Genomic DNA, 25,677 nt, shown 5'->3' on the forward strand with positions numbered 1-25,677 from the left:
TGAGCTGAAGTCAGAGGCTCAACCGAGTGAGCCCCCAGGTGCCCCAAGACACCATCACATTTAAAATGGAAACTTTCTTTTAGTTTCTCTTTCCTTGTTTTTTTTTTTTTTTTAAGTTTATATATTTTGAGAGACCCAGAGAGAGCAGGAGGATTGGAGTTGCAGAGAAACCATGAATCCCAAGCAGGCTCCACAGGGTCTGTGCAGAGCATGACTCAGGGCTCAAACTCACAAAACCATGAGACCTTGACCTGAGCTGAAGAGTCAAATGCTTAACTGACTAAGGACCCAGGCACCCCTCCCTTGCAGTTTCTGTGAGGAAAACAAAGGCAAAAGAAACGTAGGTAAAATTAAATTGTCTTACAACTTACAACCCACTGAGAAATACTTAAGACTTGAAGAGGAAGATATTCCTCAAGAAATTTACAACTGCTTTAATGTTAATGCTTTTCTAGAGGGGAAAAGTAAGCTTCCCTTGACAATAGCCAGACTTCCAGGATCCTGTGAGTCCTCTTTAACCTATGAAATCCCTTCAGAATCTTTATTCCAACCCCCCCCCCAACTTAAAGTATATAATGAATGTCTCCTCACAATCACACTGCAGCTCATTCTTCCCACATGTCCTGTCCCTGTGCTTTAATAAGATCAGCCTCGTTCACCAAAAAGGTCTCAAGAATAGTTTCTTGAGCATTTATTTACTCCTGGCCCACCTCGCATCAGTTTCTACTGAGCAATGAAGTCCCTCGACTTGTGTAGTAGATGTAATGACTTATGGGAGTAGAGGTTCTAAATCAATCAGACCTTCATCCCGTAGGTTTTTATTTCACTGCATAGTCATGACACAGACATACTCTTCTATTTACTTGTTTGTGTTTTCAGAAAGAAAAGAATGACATAATTAATATGTTTGAGTGTCTTAAAATCCTGAAATACCATAGAGCACAAGTGATGATTGAAACAAAAGCTTTCAATGAGGGGTGCCTGGGTGGCTCAGTCGATGAAGTCTCCACTCTTGATTTCGGTGCAGATCATGATCTCCAGGTTCATGAGATAGAGCCCCATGTTAGGCCACATGCTGACAGCAGGAGCCCTCTTGGGATTCTCTGTGTCCGTCACTCCCCTGCGCCTGCACTCTTTCTTTCTCAAAATAAATAGACATTAAATTGAAAAAAGCCTTTCGAGGTGCCTGGGTGGCTCACTTGATTAAGTATCTGATTCAACTCACAGTTCATGAGTTTGAGTCCCACAACTCTCTTTCTCTCTCCCCCTCTCTCTTTTCACCCTCCCTTACTTGTGCCCTCTCTCTCTTTCAATAAAGCATAAATAAATTAAAAATCTAAAACAAAATAAAATATAAAAAAAGGTTTCCAAGGACTATTATATTACGAGATCATTGAGTACTATGGTCAAGATACTATTTTTGAGGTACTGTATGGTACAAGATGGGATTTACTGAAATAGGACAGGGGCAGGACCCATGGGCAGAAAAAAATGTACTTTGGCTGCGTGAAGCTTGTATATTCATGGGGGAGGGTAAGTGCACAGTGTTCAATCACAAAACTTTCTTTAAATTTCTACTTGTAAAACTACTTCTGCACGATTTCTCTGATGCTTATCATTCAGTTCAATATTAACAATTGATGAGACACACTAGCACTCATGTGACCCTTTAAAAGAGCCAGCATCCAGAGGCACCTGCGTGGCTCAGTCACAGACAGGAGCAGGCTTAGAGTCTCTCCCTCTCTCTGCCTCTCCCCTTTTTACACCATGTTTGCCCATGCTCTCTCTCACAATATAAATAAACATGGAAAAAGAAAAATTGAATGCAGGAACCAGTCTGTATTTGATGCTCATCCAAACTATGCAGGCTCTAGGTCAGCCTTCTATGGTGAAGGGGAACATGTTTTGTTTGTATCCGTCATAGTAGACTCAGAAAGAAAAACTGTTCTATTCATATCATTCTATGTGTTTGTGTTGATAGTGTGAGTAAAAGACTTAAGCATTATCACCTACGAGTAGATTGAGAAGTTTCAGGTCATCGAAGTGTTTTTTGTTTGGCCTTTTTTTTTTTTTTTTTTTTTTTTAAGTTTTGAGAGAGACAAGGAGGGGCAGAGAAAGAGAGGGAGAGACAGAATTCCGGGCAAGCCACACTGTCAGCACAGAGCCTGAGGTGAGGCTTGAACTCAGGAACCCTGAGATCATGACATGAACTGAAATCAAGAGTTGGAAACCTAAGGTACTAAGCCATCCAGGTACTTCTCTTGAAAACTTTTTCAGTCACTCTGATAATATTCTATTCTACCATGTTTAATGTTATAACTACTTTCAAAACGTATGGATGTGTGCATGGAATGTATAAATATAGATGAATTTTGTGTGCATATCTTCTTTCCATCAGTTTTCTCAGGGTTTAACACCTGTTATGAACATTGATATAGGGTCCTTGTGTATATTGACCTGTGTGTCATTTTAGATCAACTCTAGGTCAGTTAACCTAGATTAAAATCTGATCCATATCATGTACTGGGTGCTTAACAAATATTCACCAAAAATAGAAGAATAAGGTGTTTCTTATCTTAGATTATTATTATTTATTTTCCATGAATTTATGAGAAACTGTTTAATGCTCTCTACTAACCAGGAAATGCTTGGAAAGCCTTGTCACCTTTCTTGCTATTCTAGTAGAACTTGTAATTGCTGTAAAACCCACTCAATTCCAAGTCCTCCAAGAGTTCTTAAATTTGAGTTCTATTTCATTGTTGGAATATGTATCCCTTGGCCCATAGACTAATGCCTTGTTAGGAATGCAGACACCTACCCCATGCTATAACTCCTGAACAGTACCCTCATTTTAACAAGATCTCAAATGCACTGTTGTGAAACTATAATTCACATTAGAAGATGCTAAGTACATTTGTAACTCACCAAAACTTCCCATTAGGAAATAGACACCACATGTACTGTATGATGGAAATACAGGATTCCAAAATGTGTATGCCTGTGTTGATGCCTTCGTTTTACAAATTCTCTTGAATAAACACAATATTTATAACGGTTCATACCTCAAAGTTAAAGAATATATTAGAGCATAATACTGTGTTCCAAATTCTCTTACTTCAGAAAGCAAGAAACTCATCTAAGCAGGAACCAGTTCTCCTAATATAACTGAACAAACAGGAATACAGTCCTTGGTGAATCACAAAAAAACTATACCAAGTGGGGATGTTAGACAAAGGAAAATTGATTTACAGGAAATAAGGAGATCACAGGGAATAATTTCCAAAGCAGAGACAGAGAGGAAAGGAGAATAATTTCCTTTTTTAAAAAAAATTTTTGTTGGGGTGCCTGGGTGGCTTGGTCGGTTCAGTGTCTGACTTCGGCTCAGGTCATGATCTCATGGTCCGTGAGTTCGAGCCCCGCGTCAGACTCTGCTGACGGCTCAGAGCCTGGAGCCTGTTTCAGATTGTGTCTCCCTCTCTCTCTGCCCCTCCCCTGTTCATGCTCTGTCTCTGTCTCAAAAAAAATAAACGTTAAAAAAATTTAAAAAAATTTTTGTTTAAATTTATTTATTTTCAGAGACAGACTGAGTGGAGGAGGGGCAGAGAGAGAGGGAGAGAGAGAGAATTCCAAGCAGGCTCTGTGCTGTCCACGCAGAGTCTGATGCAGGGTTTGAACTCAAGAAACTGTGAGATCATGACCTGAGCTGAAACCAATAGTCGGATGCTTCAGCAACAGAGCCACCCATGCACCCTGGAATGCTTTCCTTTTATTTAGGGTTAGGGTGGATATTTATCAAAGGAGACTGGGGATAAGGTTGCACATGAGCCTTAAGAAAACAGTTCTATACATTCACTGTATGCTACATAGTAAATGAGGTTTATACTCCTCCTTGGGTGGAGATTTTAGTATTATAATGAGGTAAAAGGGAGCTCCTGGGTGTCCCAGTCCCTTGAGCTTCTGACTTTTGATTTAGGCTCAAGTCATGATCTCATAGTCTTAAGATCAAGCCCCAAGTCAAGCTCCATGCTGAACATGGAGCCTGGTGGGATTTCTTCTCTCTGCCCCACCCATACTTGTGCTCTCTCTCTCTCAGGGAATAAACTTAATAATATATATAATGAGATATAGGTAACTGTTCTCACTTCATGCTTACTCTAATGTTCATCTGCATAGATGTGAGCCAGGGGTTAAGGTCAAATTGAGACAATGGAGGCTCTTCCTCAGGGCAGTCATTACCTTTGTTGGATACTTTCTGTTTCCACCACAGGACAGTATGCCCATGGGGTGTTTTGCCTGAAGTAAAAGGTAAGGTGGAAAGAAGAGGTTAAGTAAACTGAGGGATAAGGTCAGTGAGCAAATGCAGGTAAGCAGTGGAATGTCAGATCGTGGATTGCGGCTTGTGACATGAACTCCCTCTTGCATCTTAGGGACCATTTGAACTCTTCATGTGCCCACTTGGTAACTGGTATTTATTGCAGGGACTGCTGACCTTCAGGGATGTGGCTGTAGTATTCTCTCTGGAGGAGTAGGGATGCCTGAACCAGAGTCAGCGAGAACTGTACAGGGATGTGATGTTAGAGACCTATGGACACCTCCTCTTCTTGGGTGAGGATAACACCCTCCAGATTTCCCAAACCACACTCAGGTTTTGTTCCTTCCTTTGAAGACTGTCTCTTGGAATCTTCCTCTTTGCATGACTGGGATTCAAATCCCTACATAAGGGAAATAATTATGAGTTTGTAGATGTAAAGAAATATCTTCATGATGTTTCTTTCAAAGTTAGTTTTCCCTTCCTTAGACTAACATCATCATTTTTTAGATTAATGACAATTCTAAACATTGAGTGCCATAAAATGGTATTTCCATATTCAATACCAATCTCTACTCATTATGGTAGTATAATACTGGGAAGTAGAGATCAAGATGTGAACCTTGGAAACCATCCTGGGTGTTCTAAAGGGGCTATTGGGCATTTTCCAGAATTGCACAATGTCCTCTCTACTGAGTCCAATACTGGATTGAAAGGTAGAATCTCCAGCAATACTCCTATTCCTTTTTTCTAGCATCCAGGTCTTGTGACAAAGCCGGACCTGGTCCTCTTTTTAGAACTTAAAAAGGAGTTCTGGGAACGGAAGAGAAAGGAGACAGTAGCTACACACCCAGGTAGGTGGGAATGAATGAAGCAGATGACAAATGTGAGGTCCAAATGTGAAGGATGAAGACTGACCTTAAAACGTGGTTTGAGGAGCCCTCCTTGAATTGAAATTAGTTTTAAAAGGCCGGTTTCATGTCTCTTCCTCTCACAGTGGACTTTTGCTTTCCAACACATCATGCTCTTACATTCTCTAAGGATTGTCCTTCAGTTCCACTGTAGGTCCTTCACGTCCACAGTGAGGGCTTCTGTAATCTGATTGATTGGTTGTCCAATGCTTTGGGGGGGGGGGGGGTGGGAATCTCTGTATTTCTGAGGAAGTCTATGTTAATACATTTCTGAGTATTTGCCTTGTGTGAGAAGTGTGTCAGGGTACTGATGGACATATTGGGGGTTGGTGCCGAAATCCCGGAAACAATGGGGACAGATATCACATGTTAACTGTTTTCTGATATTATGGATGCTTTAATCTTAATCGTACTAAATTGACACCCACTCATTTCATCAGATAATAAAGCACCTCCCTAAAATGAGAAAATCTAACCCTTTATTTTACTTCAAAAGTTCAGTTTTGAGGGCGCATGGTTGGATCAATTGGTTAAGCATCTGACTTCAGCTGAAGTCATGATCTCACAGACAGTGAGTTTGGGGCCAGCATAGGCCTCTGTGATGACAGCACCGAGCAAGCTTGGAATTCGGTCTCCCTCTCTCTCTCTCTGCTCTTCCCCTACTTGGTCTTTATCTCTCTCTCAAAAAAAAAGAAAAAAAAAAACTTGAAAAAAGTTCAGTTGTTTGGTATTAACTAAAATAAGAGATTTCTATTCTACGTGTTCCATTCCTTAATGGTGAAATCATTTCAAGCACCTATTATTTTCCTAGAATTCCTACATGAATTAATGCCATAGGGGAGATAGGACATTTAGAATTTAAAACTCACAACCTATAATAAATCTCAATTGTTACATTATTTCTTAATAATTGAATCATTTCATAATTTTGTCTTATATAATATGAAGTTCCTGTGACTTTGTCATATATGTTTTCACTTTCTGAGTAGTTATATTTGAGATTACTTTATGATTTATTGGATCAAAAATTGTTTAATTTTTTTTAATGTTTATTTTTAAAAAAATTTTTTTAACGTTTATTTATTTTTGAGACAGAGAGAGACAGAGCATGAATAGGGGAGGGTCAGAGAGAGAGAGGGAGACACAAAATCTGAAACAGGCTCCAGGCTCTGAGCGGTCAGCACAGAGCCCTACGCGGGGCTCGAACTCTCGGACTGCGAGATCATGACCTGAGCTGAAGTTGGCCGCTTAACTGACTGAGCCACCCAGGCGTCCCTTTATTGTTTATTTTTGAAACAGAGAGTGAGTAGGGGAGGGCAGAGAGAGAGGGAGACACAGAATCTGAAGCAGGCTCCAGGCTCTGAGCTGTCCACACAGAGCCTGACATGGGGCTTGAACCCACAAATTGTGAGATCATGACCTAAGCCGAAGTCTTATGCTTAACTGACTGAGCCACCTAGGTACTCCTAGATTAAAAGTTCTGATATGACATGGATGTATGCTCCATAAGAAATGAGGTAGATGATTAGTGAATTTCTTATATTTAGAAAAAAAGTTTTGATTATAAATGTAATTTTGCTTCAGGAAACATGAATCAGTCTTTTCTACTTTCCTCAGAATGTATCTGAATTCAATATAAAAAGGTTGTTTTTTGTTTGTTTGTTTTTATTATTTATTTATTTATTTATTTAATTAAAAAAAATTTTTTTTCTAACGTTTATTTATTTTTGAGACAGAGCATGAACGGGGAAGGGTCAGAGAGAGGGAGACACAGAATCTGAAACAGGCTCCAGGCTCTGAGCTGTCAGCACAGAGCCCGACACGGGGCTCGAACTCACGGACCGCGAGATCATGACCTGAGCCTAAGTCGGCCGCTTAACCGACTGAGCCACCCAGGCGCCCCTGTTTGTTTGTTTTTAAATAAAGTGCTTATTGGCCTATTTACAATGCTGATGGTGTTTGCTTATTTAGAAATGAAAGTTTTTGGGACACCTGTGTGGCTTAGAGGGTTGAGCATCTGACTCTCGATTTCAGTTCAGTTCATGGCCACTTCATAGTTTGTGAGTTCTAGCCCTCTATCCAGCTCTGCCCTGACAGCATGGAGCCTGCTTGGGATTTTCTCCCTCTCTCTCTGTCCCTCCTACTCTCTCTCTCTGTCTCTCTCTCTGTCTCTCTCTCAATATACTTAATAAAACTTAAAAGAAGGCAAAGGTTTTTGTATGCTTGATTCTATGGATGGATTATACCCTTAAATTCTGTGAAAATGGAGATATCTATTAACATAATACACTTTTTCATGCCTTTCAACTGCTTCATTCATAAGAATTTTCATGAGCTTTTGATTTTAGTGAATATACATTACAATTTTACTGTCCATGAAGACATGCCAATAATTCAAAATGTTCCTTTTCTTTTATGAGTACACAGTCACAGTTTAATATTATAGCTACATAGGTGCATCAGGGTGGCTCAGTTGGTTACGTGTCTGGCCCTTGATTTTGGCTTACGTCATGGTCTCACAGTTTGTGAGTTCAAGCCCTGTGTCAAGCTCTCTGCCAGCAGCACATATAATGGTTTGTTATACCTTTAAGATATTTTAAGTAATCCCTAAGGAAACCACAATGAAAATATGTACACAATAAATATGTACACCAATAAATAGATAATGAAATTAATTCTATTATTATGACAACTCACGTAGACATGAAACAACATTCACTGACCACTAACCCAGGAAAGAAATACACAGGATGATTCACAAAGTAAGCATGTGTAATATTTCTACATGCAAATACTTAGATAATTTTGTTGGCAGAGGGCATAAAGCTGATTCATATTTGAGTTACACTGATATTTTCTGAAAATGTAATGAGTTGAAAATTGTCACCCCATAACAAAATACACAGGTAAAAAACAAAACCACACCTAAAGCTGAGGTTGAAAAATAAAGCTGTGGAAAGTCCCATACAAAAGGAAGCACATTATTATGGAATTGCAAAACCAGAATAAGACAAAATATAAGCCAAAAACTTCTACATAAAAAAAGGTCAATTATTTAAAGGAAATCTATAATTTTATTTTTTATTTGAAGAGAGAGCACAAGGAGGGGAGGAACAGAGAAACAAAGAGAGAGAGAGAGAGAGAGAGAGAGAGAGAGAGAGAGAGAGAGAGAATGAATCCCAAGCATGCTCTCCCCTGTCACTGCAGAGCCCAATGCAGGATTTGACTCCTAAAATGGTGAGATAATGACCTGAGCCGAAATCAATAGTTGGACTCTTAACCAATTAAGCCACCACCCAGGATCCCTTTTGTCACTATGATTATAAATTGTTTCCTTTCTTTAAAATTTTAATGTTTATTTATTTATTTTTGAGAGAGAGAGAGAGAGAGAGAGAGAGACAGAGTGCAAACATGGGAGGGGCAGAAAGAGAGGGAGACACTGAATCTGAAGCAGGCTCCAGGCTGTGAGCTCAGCACAGAGCCCGACAGGGGACTCCCACTCATGGACCATGAAACCATGGCCTGAGCTGAAGTTGGACACTGGACCTACTGAGCCACCTAGATGCCCCTGTAGCTATAATACTAAACTCTGATTGTGTACTCATGAAAAAAGCAAACATTTGGAATTATTGGCATGTCTTCATGGACAGTAAAACTGTAAAGTATATTAATATCAACCATGGAAAGTTCTAATGAAAACCCTTATGAATTAAGCACTTAAAAGACATTATTACACAGAATTTAAGGGTGTAATCATTTCTTTAGAATCAAGCAAGCAGAAAACTTTCATTTTCTTAAGTTTTTTTTTCATGTATTTTGAGAAACAGAGAGAGAGAGAGTGGAGGAAGGGAAAAGATAGACAAGAGAATTCCAAGCAGGCTCCACACTGTCAGTGCAGAGCGGGATGTGGGGCTGGAACTCATAAACGGTGAGACAGTGACCTCAGCTGAAACCAAGAGTCAGATGTGCAACACTCTGAGCCACCCAGGCATGCCAAAACTTTTCATTTCTAAATAAACAAACACCATCAATGTTGTAAAATATGCCAACAGTAAGTTTATAAAAACATATTTGGGATTAAATTCAAATACAATCTGAGTATGGTAGAAAGACTAATGATTCATTTTTCTTGAAGTGAAAGTTCTCTGATTTCAGTTTTGTGGATAAGAAATATTAATTGTATTTATCTGACAGCAGAAAGTGAGATGATTTTACTTTTATCCATTACCTATCAGCTGTATCTTCAAATGATACCCAGAGCCCCCTTCCAAAAATGTGCAGAGAAACTTCTTTCCAAAGAGTGTTAGTGGATAGATGTAAACATTGTGCCCGTGAGAATGGATGCTTAGTGATAGACTGGAACAGTGTTGGGGAGAGACAAAGGCAACAAAGATCTCATGGAGCACATATGCAAACATAGACAACTGCCCATTATACAAGTCTCACTGCCCAAAACCGTGAAGGATATAAAACATTTTGGAAAACCACCCTTTCTAAGATGGCTACTTCTGCAAGGCAGTTTGCTTCTATAGTCAAAGGCTCAAATCAAGTGGTCAAACAGACATATTTGCAGAACAAAAATTTGGAGAATCTGGAAAGTGACCTAGCCCATGCTGAAAATACTTCTTTGCACCATTTTGACAATAGGATTGCATTAACCTTTCAGTCAAATATTTCTGAAAGCCAGAGATTGAAAAAGGAAGACAAAAATGGTAAGTGGTATCCATTTGAGGGGTCCTTCCCTGAGCAGTTGACCTTACAACAAAACCACAGCATTTTCAATGAAAACAATTGCTCATTGCAGTGAATATGAGAAAATATTGAACCAGGATTCAAATGTTAATAAATATCTATGGACTCCTTTGCCAGGGAACCATTGTGACTGTACTAAATGTAGGGAAGTCTTTTATCAAAGCTCAAACCTTATTAGACAGAAGAGAATACATTTGGGAGAGAATCCTTCTGAATATACTGAGTGTGGGAAAATTCTTAACCAGTCCTCCAATGTTGGTGATCATCTGAGGAGTCCTGTGGGAAAAAACCCGTACACATGCAATGAACCTGGGAACATGTTTAGTCAGTCATCAAGACTTAATATCAATAAGACAATCCATGCTGGACAGAAAGGTTACGTTTGTAAGGAATGTGGCAAAGCCTTCAACTGGCACTCAACACTAATTCAAAATCACCTAGTGCATACTGGAGAGAGACCTTACAAATGTGAAGAATGTGGTAAAACTTTTAAGTATGGGTCATTGCTAAATGGACACAGGAAAATCCATACTGGAGAGAAACATTACAAATTTAAAAAAGGTGGGATGGCCTTTACCCAAGACTCACCTCTTACTAAACACCACAGAATTCATGCTGGAGACAAATCTTTGGAATGTCAACAATGTGGCAAATCCTTTAACTGGCCCTCAAGCCTTATTCAACATCACAGAATTCATACTAGAGGGAGACCTTACCAATGTAAAGAATGTGGCAAGACCTTTTTTTGGCCCTCAGGCTTTAATCGACATTCCAGAATCCATACTGGAGAGAAACCTTACCAATGTAAAGAGTGTGGCAAGGCCTTTAAATGGCACTCATACCTTAAGGAACATCACAGAATCCATACCAGAGAGAAACCTTACCAATGTAAAGAACGTGGCAAAGCCTTTAAGTGGCACTCATACCTTAACATCACAGAATTCATACTGGAGAAAAACCTTACCAATGTAAAGAGTGTGGCAAGGCCTTTACCTGCACCTCAGATCTTACTGGACATCACAGAATCCATACTGGAGAGAAACCTTACAAATGTCCAGAATGTGGCAAGGCCTTTAGCCAGCAATCATCCCTTATTCAACATCACAGAATGCATACTGGAGAGAAGCCTTACAAATGTGAAGAATGTGGCAAGGCCTTTATCCATCACTCAAAGCTTACTGAACATCACAGAATCCATACTGGAGAGAAACCTTACCAATGTAAAGAATGTGGCAAGGCCTTTAAGAACTATCCACAGCTTACTCGACATCACAGAATCCATACTGAAGAGAAATCTCACCAATGTAAAGAATGTAGCAAGGCCTTTAGCCAACAGTCACACCTTATTAAACATCACAGAATTCATAGTGATTGAAACTTTACAAATGTAAAGAATGTGACCAGGTCTTTACCCGACCCTTACAACTTACTCAACATCACAGAATTCATACTTGACAGAAATATTAACAATGTAAAGAATGTAATAAGGTCTCTAATCACTCTTCAAACTTTAGTCATTATCACAGGATTCATACTGGAGTACATCTTCCAAATTTAAGGAATTTGAAAAATGTTTTGTGGACTGCTCACCCCTTACTTTACATTGGAAAATTTACACTGGAATATAACCATTGAATACTAAAGCATGTGGCCAGGTGTTTAAGCAATGCTAAACCCTGACTCCTGACCAGAGAAGGTATACTGGGGAGGATTTTGCAAATATAAGAATTTGGTAAGCTTACAAATAAGAGGTGAAGCTTTATTCTGTATCACAGAATTCATACTGGAGAAAAACTTTAAATGTGAAGAATGTGGTAAAACTTTTGTGACTACTGAACCCTTCTCAATATCTCAGACTTTATACTGAGGAGAAACATTACAGAGGTAAAGAATGTGTCCAACCAAAGCTGGAACTCACAACTTGCTCAAGATCATAGCTATCTTTCAGGAGAGAAACTAACATGTAGAGAAAGTTGCCATGCTTTTAAGTGGAATTGAATCCTTAATCAATATCCCAAAAAACACATGAGATTAAATCCTACAGACCTAATGAATGAGGAAAGGCCTTCATAGTAAAGAACACTTTAGCCAACACCAGACAGTGCATAAAAGAAGGTAACTTGAAAGTTATAAATATTTAGAGAAATATTTAATTGAGCATCCAATGTCAATAAATGTCACAGAATTCACAGGAGAAACTACTACATCAGTCTCTCTATTTAGACATACATCAAAATACTGATGATAAGGAATAATACAAAGTTAAACATAATGTATAGGCTGTTATGCCTCAAAAGATTAAATGGATAAATTATTTTTTTCAATATATGAAATTTATTGTCAAATTGGTTTCCATACAACACCCAGCGTTCAACCTAAAAGATGCCCTCTTCAATACCCATCACCCACCCTCCCCTCCCTCCCACCCCCCATCAACCCTCAGTTTGTTCTCAGTTTTTAAGAGTTTCTTATGCTTTGGCTCTCTCCCACTCTAATCTCTCTCTTTTTTTTTTTCTTCCCCTGCCCCATGGGTTTCTGTTAAGTTTCTCAGGATCCACGTAAGAGTGAAAACATATGGTATCTGTCTTTCTCTGTGTGGCTTATTTCACTTAGCATCACACTCTCCAGTTCCATCCATGTTGCTACAAAGGGCCATATTTTATTCTTTCTCATTGCCACGTAGTACTCCATTGTGTATATAAACCACAATTGCTTTATCCATTCATCAGTTGATGGACATTTAGGCTCTTTCCAGAATTTGGCTATTGTTGAGAGTACCTCTATAAACATTAGGGTACAAGTGCCCCTATGCATCAGTACTCCTGTATCCCTTGGGTAAATTCCTAGCAGTGCTATTACTGGGTCACAGGGTAGGTGTATTTTTAATTTTTTGAGGAACCTCCACACTGTTTTCCAGAGTGGCTGCACCAATTTGCATTCCCACCAACAGTGCAAGAGGGTTCCCGTTTCTCCACATCCTCGCCAGCATCTATAGTCTCCTGATTTGTTCATTTTGGCCACTCTGGCGTGAGGTGATATCTGAGTGTGGTTTTGATTTGTATTTCCCTGATAAGGAGCGACGTTGAACATATTTTCATGTGCCTGTTGGCCATCCGGATGTCTTTAGAGAAGTGTCTATTCATGTTTTCTGCCCATTTCTTCATTGGGTTATTTGTTTTTTGGGTGTGGAGTTTGGTGAGCTCTTTATAGATTTTGGATACTAGCCCTTTGTCCGACATGTCATTTGCAAATATCTTTTCCCATTCCGTTGGTTGCCTTTTACTTTTGTTGATTGTTTCCTTTGCTTTTTATCTTCATGAGGTCCCAATAGTTCATTTTTGCATTTAATTCCTTTGCCTTTGGGGATGTGTCAAGTAAGAAATTGCTACAGCTGAGGTCAGAGAGGTCTTTTCCTGCTTTCTCCTCTAGGGTTTTGATGGTTGCCTGTCTCACATTCAGGTCCTTTATCCATTTTGAGTTTATTTTTGTGAATGGTGCGAGAAAGTGGTCTAGTTTCAATCTTCTGCATGTTGCTGTCCAGTTCTTCCAACACCATTTGTTAAAGAGACTGTCTTTTTTCCATTGGATATTCTTTCCTGCTTTGTCAAAGATTAGTTGGCCCTACTTTTGTGGGTCTAGTTCTGGGGTTTCTATTCTATTCCATTGATCTTTGTGTCTGTTTTTGTGCCAATACCATGCTGTCTTGATGAATACAGCTTTGTAGTAGAGGCTAAAGTCTGGGATTGGGATCCCTCCTGCTTTGGTCTTCTTCAAAATTACTTTGGCTATTCGGGGCCTTTTGTGGTTCCATATGAATTTTAGGATTGCTTGTTCTAGCTTTGAGAAGAATGTTGGTGCAATTTTGGCTGGGATTGCATTGAATGTGTAGATAGCTTTGGGTAGTATTGACATTTTAACAATATTTATTCTTCCAACTCATGAGCACGGAATGTTTTTCCATTTCTTTATATCTTCTTTAATTTCCTTCATAAGCTTTCTATAGTTTTCAGCATACAGATCTTTTACATCTTTGGTTAGATTTATTCCTAGGGATTTTATGCTTCTTGGTGCAATTGTGAATGGGATCAGTTTCTTTATTTGTCTTTCTGTTGCTTCATTATTGGTGTATAAGAATGCAACTGATTTCTGTACAATGATTTTGGATCCTGCGACTGTGTTGAATTCATTTATCAGTTCTAGCAGACTTCTGGTGGAGTCTATCGGATTTTCTATGTATAATATGTCATCTGCAAAAAGTGAAAGCTTAACTTCATCTTTGCCAATTTTGATGCCTTTGATTTCCTTTTGTTGTCTGATTGCTGATGCTAGCACTTCCAACCCTATGTTAAATAACAGCAGTGAGAGTGGACATTCCGTTCGTGTTCCTGATCTCAGGGAAAAAGCTCTCAGTTTTTCCCCATTGAGGATGATGTTAGCTGTGGGCTTTTCATAAATGGCTTTTATGATGTTTAAGTATGTTCCTTCTATCCCGACTTTCTCAAGGGTTTTTATTAAGAAAGTTGCTGAATTTTGTCAAATGCTTTTTCTGCATCGATTGACAAAATCATTTGGTTCTTATCTTTTCTTTTATTAATGTGATTTATCACATTGATTGATTTGCAAATGCTGAACCAGCCATACTGCCCAGGAATGAATCCCACTTGATCATGGTGAATAATTCTTTTTATATGCTGTTGAATTCGATTTGCTAGTATCTTATTGAGAGTTTTTGCACCCGTATTCATCAGGGATATTGGCCTATAGTTGTCTTTTTTTACTGGGTCTCTGGTTTAGGAATCAAAGTAATACTGGCTTCATAGAATGAGTCTGGAAGTTTTGCTTCCCTTTCTAATTTTGGAATAGCTTGAGAAGGATAGGTACTATCTCTGCTTTAAACGTCTGGTAGAACTCCCCTGGGAAGCCATCTGGTCCTGGACTCTTATTTGTTGGGAGATTTTTGATGACTGATTCAATTTCTTCGCTGGTTATGGGTCTGTTTAAGCTTTCTGTTTCCTCCTGGTTGAGTTCTGGAAGTGTCTGGGTGTTTAGGAATTTGTCCATTTCTTCCAGGTTGTCCAGTTTGTTGCATATAATTTTTCATAGTATTCCCTGATAATTGCTTGTATTTCTGAGGGATTAGTTGTAATAATTCCATTTTCTTTGGTGATTTTATCTATTTGGGTCCTTTCTCTTTTCTTTTTGAGAAGCCTGGTTAGAGATTTATCAATTTTATTTATTTTTTCAAAACACCAACTCTTGGTTTCATTGATCTGCTCTACTGTTTTTTTTTTAGATTCTATATTGTTTATATCTGCTCTGGTCTTTATTATTTCTCTTCTTCTGCTGGGTTTGGGGTGTCTTTGCTGTTCTGCTTCTAGTTCCTTTAGGTGTGCTGTTAGATTTTGTATTTGGGATTTTTCTTGTTGCTTGAGATAGGCCAGGATTGCAATGTATTTCCTCTCAGGACTGCCTTAACCTCCATGCTTTTGGAGGTTTTCCAGACTTTTTCCTGTGGTTGATTTCAAGCTTCATAGCATTGTGGTCTGAAAGTATGCATGGTATGATCTCCATTCTTGTATCCTTACGAAGGGCTGTTTTGTGACCCAGTATGTGATCTATCTTGGAGAATATTCCATGTGCATTCGAGAAGAAAGTATATTCTGTTGCATTGGGATGCAGAGTTCTAAATATATCTGTCAAGTGCATCTGATCCAATGTATCATTCAGGGCCCTTGTTTCTTTATTGATCCTGTGTCTAGATGGTCTATCCCTTGTTGTAAGTGGAGTATTAAAGTCCCCTGAAATTACCACATTCTTATCAATCAGGTTGCTTATGTTTGTGAGTAATTGTTTTATATATTTGGGGGCTCCCATATTTGGTGCATAGACATTTATGCCTGTTAGCTCTTCCTGATGGACAGACCCTATAATTATTATATAATGCCCTTCTTCAACTCTTGGTACAGCCTTTGATTTAAAGTCTAGTTTGTCTGATATAAGTATGGCTACTGCAGCTTCCTTTTGACTTCCAGTGGCATGATAAATAGTTCTCCATCCCCTCACTTTCAATCTGAAGGTGTCCTCAGGTCTAAAATGAGTCTCTTGTAGACAGGAAATAGATGGGTCTTTTTTTTTTTTTTTTATCCATTCTGATATCCTATGTCTTTTGGTTGGCACATTTAGTCCATTTATGTTCAGTGTTATTATAGAAAGATATGGGTTTAGAGTCATTGTGATGTCTGTAGGTTTCATGCTTGTAGCGATGTCTCTGGTACTTTGTCTCACAGGATTCCCCTTAGGATCTCTTGTAGGGCTGGTTTAGTGGTGATGAATTCATTCATTTTTGTTTATTTGGGAAGACCTTTATCTCTCCTATTCTAAATGACAGACTTGGTGGATAAACGATTGCCGGCTGCATATTTTTTCTGTTCATCACATTGAAGATTTCGTGCCATTCCTTTCTGGCCTGCCAAGTTTCAGTAGAGAGATCTGTCACGAGTCTTATAGGTCTCCCTTTATATGTTAGAGCGCGTTTATCCCCTGCTGCTTTCAGAATTTTCTCTTTATCCTTGTATTTTGCCAGTTTCACTATGATATGTCGTGCAGAAGATTGATTCAAGTTATGTCTGAAGGGAGTTCTTTGTGCCTCTTGGATTTCAATGCCTTTTTCCTTCCCCAGATCAGGGAAGTTCTCAGCTATTATTTCTTCAAGTACACCTTCAGCACTTTCCCTCTCTCTTCCTCCTCTGGAATACGAATTATGCATAGATTATTTCTCTTTAGCGCATCACTTAGTTCTCTAATTTTCCCCTCATAGTCCTGGATTTTTTTTATCTCTCTTTTTCTCAGCTTCTTCTTTTTCCATAATTTTATCTTCTACTTCACCTATTCTCTCCTCTGCCTCTCCAATCCGAGCTGTGGTCATCTCCATTTTATTTTGCAGCTCATTTATAGCATTTTTTAGCTCCTTCTGGCTGTTCCTTAGTCCCTTGATCTCTGTAGCAATAGATTTTCTGCTGTCCTTTATACTGTCTTCAAGCCCAGCGATTAATTTTATGACTATTATTCTAAATTCACTTTCTGTTATATTGTTGAAATCCTTTTTGATCAGTTCATTAGTTGTCGCTATTTCCTGGAGATTCTTTTGAAGGGAATTCTTCGTTTTATCATTTTGGATAGTCCCTGGAGTGGTGCAGAACTTCAGGGCACTTCCCCTGTGCTGTCTTGAATAACTTGTTTTGGTGTGTGGGGCCGCAGTCAGACCTGATGTCTGCCCCAGCCCACCGCTGGGGCCACAGTCAGACTAGTGTGTGCCTTCTCTTCCCCTCTCCTAAAGTGGGATTCACTGTGGGGTGGTGTGGCCCATCTTGGCTACTTGCACACTGCCAGGCTTGTGGTGCTGGGGATCTGGTGTATTAGCTGGGGTGGATCAGCAAGGTGCACAGGGGCAGGAGGGGTAGGCTCAGCTCGCTCTTCCTTAGGTGACCCGCTTTGGGAGGGGCCCTACGGCACCGGGAGGGAGTCAGACCTGTTGCCAGAGGGATAGATCCGCAGAAGCATAGCGTTGGGTGTTTGCTTGGTGGAAGAAAGCTCCCTGACAGGAACTGGTTCCCTTTGGGATTTTGGCTGGGGGATGGGAGAGGGAGATGGCACTGGTGAGCACCTTTCTTCCCCGCCAAGCTGAGCTCTGTCTGTCATCTGGGGCTCAACAACTCTCCCTCCTGTTGTCCTCCAGCCCTCCTGCTCTCCAAGCAGAGCTGTTAACTTATAACCTTCCAGATGTTAAGTCCCGCTTGCTGTCAATACACACTCCGTCTGGCCCCTCCGCTTTTGCCAGCCAGACTCGGGGGCTCTGCTTTGCCAGTGGGCTGCCCCTCTGGCCTGGGTCCCTCCTGCCAGTCCGTGTAGCACACACCGCCTCTCCGCCCTTCCTACCCTCTTCTGTGGGCCTCTTATCTACACTTGGCTCCATAGAATCCGTTCTGCTAGTCTTCTGGCGGTTTTCTGGGTTATTTGGGCGGGTGTGGGTGGAATCTTAAGTGATCAGCAGGACGCGGTGAGCCCAGCGTCCTCCTACGCTGCCATCTTCCTCCAGCTAACTCTAAATGGATCAATTTTTGCATGGCATCATTAATATCAGTGTGTGCTTTGTTTCTTTCCCACCTCAACCCTATCTGACCCTTGTGACTAGCAAATACTAATATATTTCTACTCTCAAATTACTTCCAAAATTCATTTATTGTGAGTGGTTTCAGAAAATTATGTGGCTGATGTTGATGCATCAAAGATACAACATGCCCTTCTTCATTTGGTGTGACTCGTGTGTCATTTCCCATGGAAGATGAAGGACAACACAATACACAATATATAAAGAAAATCTCCATGGAGATGCTGTTTTTGGTGAAGACATTGATGTCAGTTCTCATGACACAGGTGTTGAGAACATCATTCTTTTCCCCATATTAAAACTAAAAATCTTTAAAGAAATTTTTTTTATTGTTTATTTATTTATTTTTTTTGAAAGAGAGAGAGACAGAGAGCAAGCAAGGAAGGGGCAGAGAGATAGGGAGACACAGAATCCAGAAGTAGGTTCCAGGCTCTGAGCTCTCAGGACAGAGCCTGACACGGGGCTCGAACTCACCACGAGATTATGACCTGAGCTGTAATCAGTCGCCCAACTGACCGAGGCACCCAGGCGCCCCAAACTAAAAATCTTCTTGAATATTATGGAGAAAATAATTTCCCAACTGGTCTTTAAGGAAACAAGAGGTGGCATGCAGTGAAGCACTGGTATATCTTCATCACAGCAATAGTTAGAGAATGTCAGTTGGTGTGGTTGAAATGATGAAATCTTCTGAGATATTAGAGCATAACCAACTCTACCACAATGCATACAATTACACATACATATGTTTAAAGAATGACCTCAGGCTGAGAAATTATGGAAGTGTCTATTCCCAGTCATTTTATCAACAAATACTTTCTGAAGGCTTGTATTCTAGACTTTGAACAATGGTTATAGAGTGGATTTGAAATGCATAACTTAGTCTATGTGTGAACTTAATACATTTTCATTACTAAAACATAATTGTCTTTAATGATGTGTACCAAGTGTTATCCCAATACCAATGTTAACCTATCTTATATTATTTAATGTTGTAGGAAAGGGATAGAAAGTAAGAAAATGTAAAGATCTCTTTCCAGTGTAAGGTGGGAACTCGAAGTGGCTCCCTTTTGAAACTCCGAAGTCACAGGCAGCTCTTGGTGGCATCATCTGATGAATAAATGTCATGCAAATAAGGAATTGGCAAATGTGGTGAGTTTCTGAGGATTCACGAAATGCTATTTAATCTTTATGACTTAATTGAATTTCCGTGTGTTACTGAGAAGCATGATAATGATTACCGTGACTCCCCACCCCTTGATCAGTGACAGTTATGGAGGCAGGCATATTGGATGATGTAATCATGGTGGGCATAACTTTAAAATGTCACATGTTACAGTAGATATTGGAGATGATCTTCAAAGGGCCTAGACGCACCAGAATACGTTCAGAGATAGGGACCTGATGAGATTTATTAGAAAGCTATAATATTTGAACTGTTTTAGTTCTTGGAAGCAGGAGTTGTAGAAAATCTAAAGTCTCATAGCAAGCAGGGAGTTTTAAGGGGGGAGTCACAGAACTACTCAGCATTGATAGGTAGGGGAAACAGTGCTACAGTCCTGAATGATTCTCGATATGATCCTAAGACTTGCTGGCATCAGAAAAGGCCACTGTCTACCACAGTCAAGCTTGATCTTCTAGTAACATCAGGTTCCTTCTTTCCCCAGCATCAGTGGTCTGTTGAAATCTCAAGGAAGCCACTATTAGTCAAGCCATAAGCTAGAGAACAGAGATCAGTGAGTTAGATGTATGTACCCATTACAGTATTTGGAACAGTTCTAGTCTGAGAAAGCCTGTATTTGGAACGTAACATAGATACATCATTAAGGCAGTGTTTGCTGAGCTTTTACTCTGTGCACACACACAGGTCACATGGTGTTGTGGTGGGTACCTCAGGAACATGTATGTGAGTTAATCATCATACTTTAGTACTTGAAAATAGGTGTCCCATATTTCCCCCAGAATATAGATGCTGTGTCCTGCCTTTCTGTTTACTTTTCTTTCAAAACATGGATTGCATAAAAGAGCTAAATATGGTTTGGAAGAATATACAAAAGCATGAATTGGAACCTCATGGGAAGTTCTCACTGTTGACCAAGAATCAAGTAGCATGAGGTAAACAGGAGAAAATCAAATTTAATAGTATATGTATGGAGACTCCACAAACACAAGAAAATTGCAAAGAAAGGAAAAGGAAGGTATATATGTCTTTGAAGAGGAGACAAGGAGGAGAAGACAGTGGAGGAGGAGAAGAAGGAAGAGGAGGAGGGAAGAATCAGAAGTCTAGGGCCTCCAAGGGAAAGAATGTAATTCACAGGAAGATGAAAAAGTAAATATTTGGTAAGCAATTATTTTCTGGGCCACTCTGAGACAATAGGACAGAAACCTTTGTTCACATAGTCCTTAGTGGGTTCCTCCGTGTCGACCATACCTAGCTTCTATCCTAATGTGGTCATGTATGGTGATTGCTCTCATCCTGGGCAGCTTTTCTATGTATATTATTTTTAGAGAGTGGGGAAAAGTAAACATTTTTCATGAAATCGCTTAATTTTGATTGCTTATTAACTCTAATCTTCCTGCCAAAGTGGTCCATCATAGAGAAGCCTGCGTGTAGCTCATAGAAACTGGAGGATATTTTGTTGAATTAAATAAGAATTGCACAGGAAAAAAAAATACTGTATGGAATCACATGGAGTCTGAACTAAGTCAAAATCAGGGCACCTGGGTGTCTCAACTGGCTAATTGCCAACTTTGGTTCAGGTCATGACCTTGTGGTTCATGAGTTCCAGCCCCGTTGGGCTCCCGGGCTTACATTGTGGACCTTGCTTGGTATTTTTCCTCTCTCCTCTCTCTCTGCTATTCCCCACTCGTGCTTTCTCTAGTTAACTTTCCTTCAACTTGAAGCACAACTGATACATTCTTGAGACTTGCAGAGAATGACATTCCTCTAGGAATTCCCAAGTGCCTTAATTTAATGCTTTTTTAGAGGTAAAGAGACCCTTTGCCTTGACAATAGCCAGACTTGCAAGATCCTATTCATTTTCTTTAATGTATGAAAATTTCTTTAGAAACTTTGTCTTTACTCCCTAGATTAAAAGTATATAATCAATGTCCTCTCAAAATGACTGTGTAGGTCTTCCTGCCCAGGAGACTACATGCTTTATTAAAAACTGCTTTTTGCACCCAAACATCTCAAGAATACTCCTTGGCCCCTCCAAGCCCATATCACATCTGTTTCCACCGGTTAAGGAAGGGCTCACCTTTCTGTTGTTAGGATATTGACTGGTGGGAGTGGAGATTCTATATCATCCTTCCACCCAGCATGTTTTAAATTTATTTCACATCAGGATTTCTATAGATCATGTCTTCTGTGAACAGAGATCATTTTGTTTTATCTTTTCCACTTGCGATGCCTTTAATCTATTTTTTTCTTGCCCAGTTGTTCTGAACAGACTATTCATTGCTGTGTTGAATTGAAATGGTGACGTGACTTCATTACCTTGTTTCTGTTCATATGGGAGAAGCTTTTAGTCTTTTATTATGGAATATGTGAGATTTATTTTATTATGGAATATGTGAGATTTCAGCTTTCTGTACATAAATGGCCTTTATCAGGTCGTGGTTGTTTCCTTCCATTCCTGCTTTATTGAGTATTTCTAACCATAAAATTATGTCCAATAAGCTCACGTCCTGTTTTGCATCACTTAATATCATGTCATTTTGATCTTCATTGTTTAATGTGCAGTTTTAAACAGACGGTTATCCATGTGCTGAAACACCCTTGAATTTCAGGAAGAATTCCCACTTGCTTATGGTTTAAAATACTATTTTTTAAATTATTTTCTTCATCTCTACTTACAATGTCTTCCTATGTTTTGATAACTTATTAATGTTGGTGTCACAGAGAGTGTGTTCTTAATCTCCCTTCTCTTACTCCTTGGAAATGTTTGAGGAGATTTGAACAATTTTCTCATTCAATGTTTGTATGGATTATCCAGTTCATTCATCTGGATAAATACTTTTCCTTTTTGGGAAGTTTTTTGTTTTTGATTTTGATTTTAATTAATTTTTTATCATCTACTTAGTATATGTAGATCAGTGGAGATTTTTAAAAATATTTCTTCACAAGGGGGTGCAGATAGGTTCTATATTTCTGAAATTTATTCTCATTTTTCAATATCTATCTTGGCATGTAATTCTCTACTGTCACCTCTTGCAATATATTTATCTCTATGGTATCAGTTATACTGTGCCTGCCTTCAATTCTTCACTTTGATTGTAGTTGTCTTCTTTCTCCCTTTCCTTCCTGATTTAAAGGTTTGTCAGTTTTGTTCATTTGTTCTGAAAACCAAGTGTTTCTGTTCTTTATATTTTCCTAGTTTTGCTGTATCCTACTTTGTTCATTTCTGTTTTATGTTTGAATTTCCTTCTTGCTGATAATTTTGGGTTCATATAGTATTTGACCTGAGTATTTGAGGTAGAAGAAAGTGATTTGTGCTATGGCACAATACTATAGTATTATCTATTATGCTATGTGGTCAGTGCATCATGTGCAAGTTTATGTGTCTATGGAGGAATGATGTTCTCATGATTCCTTCTCAGCCACATTGCTGACATTCTCTGAGTGATTTTATGGATGTAGATTAGATGTCAGCACATTCTGTGAGAGTAATAAGTGGAATTTTACCTCCTGTTATTTGATATCTTTCAGCTGTAACTTCCCATGGCACCCTGAGCTTTTTGACAACATCGTGCATAGAAGCTTCTTGTCAACACATGTCAATGAGTAGATATAAACCTAGTGCCCTTGAGAATTTACACTGTCCTGATAAATCAGGACAATGATGGAAAGAGTGAAGTTTATCAACAGTATCAGGAAGGCCATACCCAAATTGAGACAACTGTGTGTAATGAGAATCTCACTGCCCAAACTGGTGAAGGATATAAACCATTTTGGAAAACCTTCCTTTTAAGTCCAGTACTTTACTAAAGCAGTATGTTTCTGTCAGCAAAAGCTCAAATCAAATGGTGGAACATGCATACCTGTAGAACAACTATTTGGAAATCTGAAAGTGACCTAGTGCAATGTAAAATGTTGTTCTGAAGGATGGTGATGGTGGTCTTTGCTGGGAACCAATAGTAAACTCACAAAAGAAGAAAGTAAGTGGTAACCTCTTCCCTGGAAACGAAGCAAGAGTTGTTTGTGTTGAGTCAGATGGTGGCTATGGGGGGCTCAAGTGTGCTGTGTCTGCATTCGCTCGTGAGGTGCTACTAATTATAAGTCTCGGGGAACATCATCTGCACTAACAAGGAACTGGTGAAAGATTCCAGCTCATTCATGGACCCCATTCCAAACTTACAAAATCACGGTTTCTTTTATGGGCCCTGGAGACCACATGATTTATATGCACATGAAAACTTCAAAGCACAGAACTGCTTATCAGCCTAGGTTTACAATAAACATCCCTTGGTGAGTTTTAGGAACCAGCATCACCTCTGCCCTCTGCCAGAGTCTGTCTGTTGATCAGGGTGAGAGCACCGGTGCTGCTTTAACTATGAGCTCCAGGTGATTCTCAGGTGAGACCAGGGTAAGGCATGAGGATTCGCAAACTACTTGGGAGGGTTGCATTCGCCTTTCAGTAGAAGAGATGATGATAAACTGTTTGGCGTGGACTTGGAAGGGGCAGGTCACTGCAGCCCATGTTCCCTGAGCTATGGCATGATGTGTGGCTGTCTGTGAGAGGGGAGGACATCTGAAATCCGTTAGGAGAAACTCACAGGTAAATGTCCACACAGGAGCTCAGTTTTCCTGAATCTTTCCTGTGACAAAGTCAAGAAGAAGGCGGCGTTTTCTGAATTTCAAGATTCTTATGCTTTTGAGGTGATAAGAACAGGTGAAGAGGCTGTCTGAGGCCTTTAAAGTCCTACAGACGTGATTTCTTCATATAACATCACACCAGAAAGCACTCAAGAGGAGAAAGGAGAGGAAGAAATGGCTGTTTCTGAGGTAAATTTGGTCAGGACTTAGCTTAGAAGCTGTGTCCTCATTACTTAATGAAATGCCATGTTTTTAGAGGTTGCAAACGTTTACTTCTCTACCTGGGTCTGCCTAATAAATATGTTTGGACTAGTGTTTATCCCTTTCATGATAGTAAAATTCAGCTCCTTAGGACATTCCTGTGTTAGATCCTAGAGTCTTCTCTCCATTCTCTACAACCAGGCTTTCTATATAATATGAGGAATTCCTGCCATGAATTCATGACCTGCAGATTATTGAAAATAACATTTAGGTGACAGATCATTATCGGAATGTGTTGCTACCCAAGTTTCTCATGGGAGATATGTCAGGTTTGAGGACCCCAGTAAAGGACGAGATTATATATTCATGTTCTGTCTGTGTGTGGCACGAGTTCTATGTAAACTGATTAAGAACCTGAACAACCAGGGCATCCAGGTGGCTCAGTCAAGCAATGCAATCTTGATATCAGCTCAGGTCATTATCCCACGGTTTGAGTGAGCCCTGTGTCAGGCTGCTCACTGTCGGAAGAGACTGTCTGGCATATTCTCTACCTTTCTCCCCTGCCCCCATTCACTCTTGCTCAAAATAAATAAACTTAAAAACACACACACACACACAAAGCATGAAAGGCAAATCAACTAGCTTTGGGGCCCAAATAAGTCGATGTTCTGAAAAAGAGCTTTGCTGTCTAGATTGTTTCAAAGACTTACTATTTAGAAGGCATTAAAAACTAGAGGACATGGGAAGAATCTGTGACTTGAAATTTGCAAAAATCTGCTATATTTTCATGATTCATATCCTCGTATGATTTCGTTGCTGTTTTTTCTTCCTTTGCAAACTCTATCAAATCAATGATGAGTCCGTCTACATGCATGAAGCCCCTGATATCAATTTGTCTCACTACAGCTGATGTTAACATTGTTCACATGGATCAGGGTCTCTGACAGATTCCCCCAGAAAATGAAGTCTCTTTCTTTTGTTTACTAGAGATCCTGGTCTTTGCAAATAAAGGTTTTATATTGGTCCTTGTTATGCCCAGAATTCATGATCCCCAAAGACCACCAGGGAGCCGAGTCCAATGCAAAAACAAATAGGCTTTATTCAAGCTAGCTCCAGCTCAATCTCCTACCTGCACTGACACAGCGGTGAGGAGGGGGAGAGGGGGAGAGGGGGAGAGGGGGAGAGGGGGAGAGGGGGAGAGGGGGAGAGGGGGAGAGGGGGAGAGGGGGAGAGGGGGAGAGGGGGAGAGGGGGAGAGAGCAAGTTTCAAAAAGCACAAAGGTTTTATAGGGACCATGGCCTTAGCCGATTGGCTGGGGAAGGGTCATGGACTCAGCCGATTGGCTGCCAAAGTGTGGTCCCAGATCAGCAATTCTCAGCGTCACCTGGAACTTGTTAAAAATGCAAATGTTGGGCCTGGTGGTCACAGACCTACTAAATCAGAAACTCTGGGGGTGGGGCTCAGCAATCTGTGTTTGAACAAGTCTTCCAGGAGATTCTGATGCACCTGAAGTTTAAGAACC

The 25,677-nt window shown here is 39.8% G+C and overlaps 1 protein-coding gene and 1 pseudogene across 1 annotated transcript; both read left to right on the forward strand.

Annotated features, from left to right (window-relative positions):
- Positions 1-3,608: 3,608 nt before the first annotated feature.
- Positions 3,609-25,677, forward strand: part of LOC113593346 (KRAB domain-containing protein 5-like) — a 90,799-nt pseudogene continuing 68,730 nt past the window's right edge.
- Positions 9,953-11,981, forward strand: LOC106982563 (zinc finger protein 420-like). The gene is given in 2 exon segments (XM_027037418.2): positions 9,953-10,899; positions 10,902-11,981. Coding segments are annotated over 2 exon segments (1,344 nt in total). The 5' UTR covers positions 9,953-10,001; the 3' UTR covers positions 11,348-11,981.

Source organism: Acinonyx jubatus, chromosome E2, assembly GCF_027475565.1.
Source record: "Acinonyx jubatus isolate Ajub_Pintada_27869175 chromosome E2, VMU_Ajub_asm_v1.0, whole genome shotgun sequence".
Classification (NCBI taxonomy): Eukaryota; Metazoa; Chordata; class Mammalia; order Carnivora; family Felidae; genus Acinonyx; species Acinonyx jubatus.